This window comes from Papaver somniferum, chromosome 3 (assembly GCF_003573695.1).
Source record: "Papaver somniferum cultivar HN1 chromosome 3, ASM357369v1, whole genome shotgun sequence".
Taxonomy (NCBI): Eukaryota; Viridiplantae; Streptophyta; class Magnoliopsida; order Ranunculales; family Papaveraceae; genus Papaver; species Papaver somniferum.
Genome location: NC_039360.1, coordinates 51,195,508 through 51,203,447, shown reverse-complemented (window position 1 = coordinate 51,203,447; position 7,940 = coordinate 51,195,508). Strand labels below are relative to the sequence as shown.

The 7,940-nt window shown below is 38.4% G+C and overlaps 2 protein-coding genes across 2 annotated transcripts; both read right to left on the bottom strand.

The window, feature by feature from the left end:
• Positions 1-4,558: 4,558 nt before the first annotated feature.
• On the bottom strand, positions 4,559-6,008 carry LOC113361247. The gene is made up of 4 exons (XM_026604552.1): positions 5,878-6,008; positions 5,352-5,424; positions 5,195-5,250; positions 4,559-4,866 (listed from the first exon to the last, which is right to left on the bottom strand). The coding sequence occupies exons 1-4, from the start codon at positions 5,943-5,945 to the stop codon at positions 4,752-4,754; spliced, it is 312 nt and encodes a 103-aa protein (XP_026460337.1). The 5' UTR covers positions 5,946-6,008; the 3' UTR covers positions 4,559-4,751.
• A 588-nt stretch (positions 6,009-6,596) lies between these two features.
• Positions 6,597-7,580, bottom strand: LOC113359432 (BTB/POZ and MATH domain-containing protein 3-like). Its single transcript, XM_026603068.1, has 3 exons — positions 7,182-7,580; positions 6,819-7,095; positions 6,597-6,685 (listed from the first exon to the last, which is right to left on the bottom strand). The coding sequence occupies exons 1-3, from the start codon at positions 7,578-7,580 to the stop codon at positions 6,597-6,599; spliced, it is 765 nt and encodes a 254-aa protein (XP_026458853.1).
• Positions 7,581-7,940: the final 360 nt, after the last annotated feature.

Here is a 7,940-nt window from a genome sequence, read left to right as displayed (position 1 = left end):
AAAAACAGGACTAGGAGCAATATGAAGAGCAGATTGACTATCACAGTAAAGACGCATAGGCTGAGAGTGAAACACACCTAAAGATTTCAACAGTGCCTTTAGCCACGTGAGTTCACTACAAGTATGAGCCATGGAACGATACTCGGCCTCAGCAGAAGAACGAGATACGGTGTGTTGCTTCTTTATCTTCCAAGATATATGTGAGCCTCCCAAAAGAATAAAGTAACCAATAAGAGAATGACGGCTAAGAGGACAGGATGCCCAATCAGAGTCATAATATGCAGTAAGCTGAAGAGCACTATCCTTGCATAAAATAATCCCTTGACCCGGATGACCCTTTAGATAACGAAGAACTCGAAGAGCAGCTTCCCAATGAGACACCCGAGGAGACTGCATAAATTGAGCCAAAACATGCACCGAGTAACACAATTTAGGAAGAGTTATGGTCAAATATATCAAACGTCCAATAAGCCGACGATACTGGGATGAATCAGAATATAGAGGTCCATCATCTAGAGCTAAACAGTGATGTTGATCAATGGGTGATGAAGCTAGTTTGGCTCCAAGAAGTCAAGTCTCAGACAAAATATCCAAGGTGTATTTCCGTTGAGATAAAAACATACCATCGGTTCCTCGAGACATTTCAATACCAAGAAAATACTTGAGATGACCCAGATCTTTCATATGAAAGCAACGACTTAAATATGCTTTAAAATAAGTAATAGCAGCGGAATTGTTCCCAGCAATAATTAAATCATCCACATAGACAAGTACGTTAATAGAATTCTCACCTCGTCGCAACGTAAATAAAGAATAATCAGCATAAGACTGTACAAATCCAAAAGTCTTAAGAGCACCTGCAAGCTTAGCAAACCAATTACGGGGAGCTTGACGAAGACCATACAAAGATTTATGGAGGCGACACACTTTACCAGGAGAATTAGTCGAATATCCTGGAGGAAGTTGCATATATACTTCCTCATCAAGATCGCCATGTAGAAAAGCATTGTGAACATCCATTTGATGTAACTCCCAATCACGAGCAACCGCGACTGCTAAAAATGTTCTAACTGAAACCATTTTAGCTACGGGAGCAAATGTTTCATGATAATCCACACCTTCCACTTGTCTATTACCAAGGACAACCAAGCGAGCTTTATACCGCTCGACACTACCATCAGAATTGTATTTAATTTTATAAACCCATTTGCAACCAATAGCCTTCTTCCCTGGGGGAAAATCCGTAACAGATAACGTGACATTCTTATCAAGAGCACTAATTTCCTTAGACATAGCTACACGCCAAACCGGAAGACGAACAACTTCAGCATAACTTGTAGGTTCTTTAAGAGCAGTAATCGGCGCCAAAAATGAGTATGATTAGCAGAAAAATTTGTACAAGATACATAATTAGTTATGGGATAAGGCGTACCTGAGGACGTTGACGAGTGAGGAGCGGAGGAGGCGGGATCTAATGCTTTGATAGTATTACATATGTAATCCTTTAACAGAGTATTAGGTATCCGAGTCCGAACACTTCGTCTAATCACCGTATCAGAAATGTCACCGGTAGCATCACTTTCGGTTGCTGGTGATCAAACTGCATCAGAAGTACAACCAATTTTTTCTGTAACTGCTGACATATTCCGTTGGAGCCCAGATGAGAAAATCATCACTTTCCCTTAAAGCTACTGATGATCCAGTGACCTTTGGACTCCTATCACTTCCTGTGACTGTTCGACTTCCTCCACTAAGAAGCATATCACGTAAATTACTCCCTGGAGTAGTAGTCTTGTCATTACCGGACAAAATCTGCACATCCCTTCCCACTGGACTTCTGTCAGCATTAGACGGAACTTCTGTCACCAATAGACAAATCATGGACATCACTGCCTGGGGTAGTAACATCTGTCCCTTTATGTGAATTAACTACAGGCATGCTACCTGACACATCCTCTGAACCTCCATGTTCGGAAACAATATAGGTGTCTCCCCCGGCGTTATGAATCATGTCACGTTCTGGGGCTCCACGTGATACTCTCCGGGAATCATCACAGTGTATGGCACTCCCTTTTCCTGACACTGTCTTCAAACCCGTATGTACCATGTTACTCCCCCTATCTGCTAGACTTGTAGTAGCTGTGTCACATAATAAGAAATCTGACTGTTCTGGGGGGAGCTCTAACTGAACTTGGCATTCTTCATTATCATTATCACCCGAAGAAACAACTGCATAAGGAAATTTATTTTCAAAGAAAACTACACCACCAGATATAAACAATTGTCTCGTTTCCAAATCAAATAACCGTCGACCTTTTTTTCCATAAGAATAACCAACAAATATGCAACGTCTACTCCGTAGATTAAACTTGTTTCGATCACGGGGGACAACACTTGCGTACCACAAGCATCCAAATAATCGAATAAGAGAATAAATAGGAGGCTTTCTATGTAACAGTTCATATGGAGTTTTACTATTAAGCAAGGTAGTAGGCGTCCGATTAATAATGTGAGCCGCACTTAGAATGCATTCACCCCAAAACCGAAGAGGTAAATTTGCTTGAAACCGCAAAGCACGCGCCACATTCAATATATGACGATGTTTGCGTTCTACTCGCCCATTTTGCTGTGGTGTATCCACACAAGAAATTTGAAATTCTATTCCTTGTTCAGAAAAAATTGGAGTCAATGGACGAAATTCCGTACCATTATCACTGCGAACCTGCTTAACTTGTCTATCAAACTGTGTCTTAGCCATAACACAAAAATTCAGAAAATGCTGCACCACCTCAGTTTTATGTGCCATCAAATAAACCCAAAAACAACGAGAATAATCATCAACAATAGTAAGAAAATAATGTGCACCACAGGAAGACGAAGTACGATACAGACCCCATACATCAATATGAACTAGACTGAAGATGTCATTAGCTTTATTCTCAGTAATAGGAAAAATGGCACGAGTTTGTTTAGCCTTAAAACAAGTATCACATGGTTCATTGAGAAACTTCTGACAATCAACTTTATTCATACCAGGAAGTAAAGAAATAATCTTATTAGAAGGATGTCCCAAACGCCTATGCCATAAGTAATAGTCTTCGCCAGTAGTAACTCGATTTGCCATAATCTGCGCTCCACTGTGGAAGATATAGACCCCGTCTCGTTCTTCACCTACACCAATCACCATCCTCGTAGTGCGGTCCTGTATCACACATAATTTATCAGTCAAAGTGACAATACATCTCAAATCTTTAATTAAACATGCTAAAGAAATCAAATTGCAGTGGAGATCAGGAACGAATAAAACACGGAATAATTTCATATTGTTTCCAAACACTACAGTGCCTTCGCATGGAGCATGAGAATATGTGCCGTTCGGAAGCTTTACGGAAGAGAAACCTATTTCATGAGTCTTAAATAAAAATTATTTACATCCTGTCATATGTCGTGAAGCCCCTGTATCAAGGATCCATTTACCAGAAAGCTTCTCATTCGAATCATTATTCGAAGTTTTAAGTATTTGCACAATGGTTATAGAAATCTCCCACCAGAGTTTGTGGTTGTGATTGCTACATTAGCTATAACAGTTATGGTGCTAATCTTCAACACAAATTCCGGATTTTAAATTTAAAGAGAATCAGTCTTTTCTGGCTCAGATGCCATGAAACGACAAGATAGAGAAGATGAAGATTTTGTATTATCAAAAACTTGATTATACAACCGGGTTTTCCCTTTAACAAATTAGGCTAGTAGAATAATATCTTTCCTAACTAATTTATGAGCTAACCATATACTATACAATATATACAAATATATTACGTATCTCCTAATACTATGTCTACCTATAATGGAGCACTAAATGCTTAGTGAGCTTTGATAGCAGCCGTTACATGGGCCAACCGGCCAAGCAGCACATCTGACTTTAATGTCTAGTTCTAAAATAAATTTTTTTTTATTAGCAATGTCAGTCGTACGTATTGAGAAAGAAGCACATTGAAGCTGTTTTCTTTGTTGATATCATAGGGGGGATGGGTGAGGAAATTGTATGGTTGGGGGTGGAAGAATGTAAGACTCAACTTGTGTTTAATCAAGGTTTAAATAATCCAAGAACTATATATAGGAATCTGAAAACACGCACGTATCAATGTGAGCTTCCTGCAGCTTTAAAAGGTTTAAATTCTAATCGAAAAACATCTTCTAGGCTTTGACGGTTTACCGTTTAATTCTGTTGGGATCAACACAAAGCCTTAAGCATGCGGACGTCCGTGAGTTCTGTTTCATCGTTAGAAATAGGGTTCACTGCGTGCAATACATCCTCCATTGCGGAAAAAAGTATTTAACTTTGTTGGCCGATTGTGAAATGTATATCTTACATGCCTAATGAAATTGGGTGTTGAAAAAAGTGGAAATGTCCGGCTACAACTGAACTGAGTAAATTAAAAAAAACAGACATATAGTAAAAAAATTTATACAAACAGACATAAAGTTCCACGTTGAACTCCTCGTCCTCCGCACTATTACCAGCAGTTTTTAAACTGCTTGCATCCCCAGACTCAACGCCTAAGCCATTAAAAAAAATACAAAATATTTACTAATGATATTAACCAATTCGGTCACCTCTTATGAAATTTGTTAACTAGCAGAAACATCAAAAAGTTACTGCTACGAAGTTACATAGTTCAAACATAAGTCATGGAGAATTAGCTTTGCAGCATTGAAGGGTAAAACTCAGCAGTTTTATTTCACTACTGTCATAACTGCATCACTGGCCCAAATTCTTCGATAGTCTTCGTTGCAAGTGTAAGAACGTCAACAAATGAACTGTTAGATGCTCGCAGAAACCTTGCTTCGACTGACTCAAAATGTCTGAAAAAAAAAGAAAGGGGATTTATCTTAATGATACTATAAGCAGAATGTTGATAACTTTGAGACAGTTATTTAGGTAAATAGTTTCACATAGGCTACAAAGTCCATTTTCTTAGATCTTCTCCATGTCTAATCATGTTAGAGACGTGTTCACAGAATTTTACCCGCCAAGTACAAAGTACCGTGAAAAGTAGGAAATAGTACTAAAAACGCGACAGCTGAAACTAGGACGTGGACATGATTGTGGTGCAAATGCAAAGTCTGATTTAACAGTTAGACAGCTGAAACTAGGACGTGGACATGAATGTGGCGCAGAAATTATACTCACACTGAAAGTTTTCCATCATTCACAGTCATCACCCTTTTCACTTTGTCAGGTTGCAACTGCAATCAGAGATCAAATACAAGGGATTTCGGTTTGATGTACAAAAAAAAAAAAAATGCTAAAATCGGAGATAATATACACCAGACAAGTTGAGCATTACCTCCGCATCAACAGCTATTGCTGCACATACTATGGAAGCATTCTCATCAGACCCATAATTGACTTCCAAATCACTGCAGACAACATAAAAAAGGATAAGATTAGGGCAATAGCAAATAGAGCAACATTTTCAAGTAATGGCTGTGTAAGACCAAGTGTGGGTTCAGCTTAGAGGCAATGATAAACAACGCCCAAACAGTGACTATTCAAGAAATTGTATTTGTAGGGTTTCCAAAATCAAGATCCCCACTAATGAAAGCATACAACTTTTCAATCAATTTACTACAATTGATACAAGTAAAATGCATTACTAGTTGATAATCAATTGAGAAGCTTTAGTTGATAATCGATTGAGAAGCTATAGTTGATAATCGATTGAGAAGCTTTGTGAAAGAATACGGATTAGAGAATTACTGAGACATAAACCAAAAAATTGGGTAATAATTAAACACTCCCACAAGCTAAAATTTGATGAAATTAGTCAGAACCCATTCTTCAAAACCGGTAGAAGAGAGTGAAAGACTCACCAGCTGAACTGCCATGGAGAAGAAGGAAGAGTTTGTTGATCAGCAGCAGCAGAGACACATGAAGCCATCTCCCAAGAGAAACAAACCCAGAAAGACGAAGCAGAAGAAGAGGAGGAGGAGTTTAAGAAGGATGTGGGTAACGACGCGAATACCCTTTATAAAAGAGGAATCAGAACTCTTATAACTGCAAGACGGCATTTGTTATTATTCAACCAAATGTGATGTTCATTTGCTTGCTTCTGGCTATTTGTCCAATTACAAAGATACATTTCTCTTTTAGATAAACCCAAGTGACAATCCCGTTATTCCTCATGCACATCATCTCCAGTTCTAAAAATGTTCACCAAGTCTATATCTATGAAGCAAGAAATTTTACGGCAAAAGATACCAGTACAGATGCTAAGTATTTAAACTTAATGTTCATAATACTTATCGAGGTAGTCAAAAATCCAATATCTCAGGGTAGAGATTAATGTTCTACACCCTCTTTCGATTTAAAAAAAAGAAGAAGAAAGAAATCAAATACTTCGACTCTAAAATGCATCCAATATCACAGTTTTTCCTCACTGTAAAAATGCGACGAACTCTTTAAAATACACTTGCTCTAGTCATATTTAGCCAGAAGAAAAAAAATACTTAACGACAGGGTCGAAATAATAAGAAACTTGCCCTAGGAAGCAAGTATTTCGGCTGGTGTTGCTGTTGTTATTGTTTTGGCTTCATTTTTTATCTATTGCTGCACTAGTCTTCAGTAGATCTGTCAATAGTGACTTCTCCAAATCTGCGTACCCATCAGACTCCATAACCTCTGCACACAAAACATTTAATGGGGTAAGTAAATAAATGTTGAACCCCGAAACTGAACAGACACACTTGGCAGTCCTCGTGAAATCTATACAAATAGCTAACTACTCTTGCAGAACTCTAAGTACAACATTTACCTTCTAAATTTTCGGGTCTAGCTGCAAAGTTTAGGCAAACAGTTTTCAGTGCCGTGCAATTGTATACATCTGCTATGGCCAGTGTATTTGCCACAGTATTTGCAGTTATATCTTCATATAATTTCTCCTCACACATGAGTTTCAATCGAGCAAGGCCAAAGCGATCTGCTGCAGCTAACAGATGTTGCGCAATTGTAATTGGAGTGCAAAGAGGATCTAAATCAGAAAGCTCGTGTGTTTCCGGAAGTTCATCTGAGTACAAAAATAGCAACATGGCCTGCAACACATCATATATAATATCATAAGGTAGCGGCACTGATATATTTATACATAGAGGTAAAATAATGAACTGTCAAGTCTTACCTTAAAAGCAAAAGGATCAAGCTCTTTAATGACTACTATTTCGATTTCTGGATTGCCCACTAGTCCAAAAAACTGAGCTCTAAATACTGGGGATCGAGCTGCAATAATCAACTTATGGGCTCTGAAGAATTCATTGCCAACCTGAAAAGTAATATCGGAACCAATTTTAGATTCCAGCAAACCCTTGAGATTCTGAATCATCTCTGGTGGAGGTACAGGAATAACATAACGTTTCCCGTTTCCAACACGAGTTCGCACTACTCCGATTGTACAATGAATGTTGAGGCAATCATCCTTGAGATAACTTGAGGTCTCCAACCACGACCTTTTGCGATACTTCTGAAATCCTCTGAAATTGATCCGCATGCAAAAGTCATTAATGCACCAGGCCGTCCACATTAGTAGAATACTTTTTACGAATATGTATTTTTACGAATATGTATGAACGAAATGAGGAGTAGCATAAATTAACAAAAACCGATAAAAAAAAAAAGAATAAATTAACAAAAGAAGTTCGGGATGCAGAATATCAGTTTGATGCGACATAATTCAAAAGCATAAGAACCGGAAACACATATGTACATCGAGCGGCCTCCTCTTTTGAACTTGTGTAGAGGTGAAGTGGAAAGACGATTATGTTTACCATTTCCGCTTTAGTCCAGTAGTTTCAGTTCAAGCCATGCCCTGACTTTTCCAGGGCTTTTTAACTTAACTCGCACGGATACGTAGTCCTTGCTAGCTTGATTAGCGCCGTCTGGA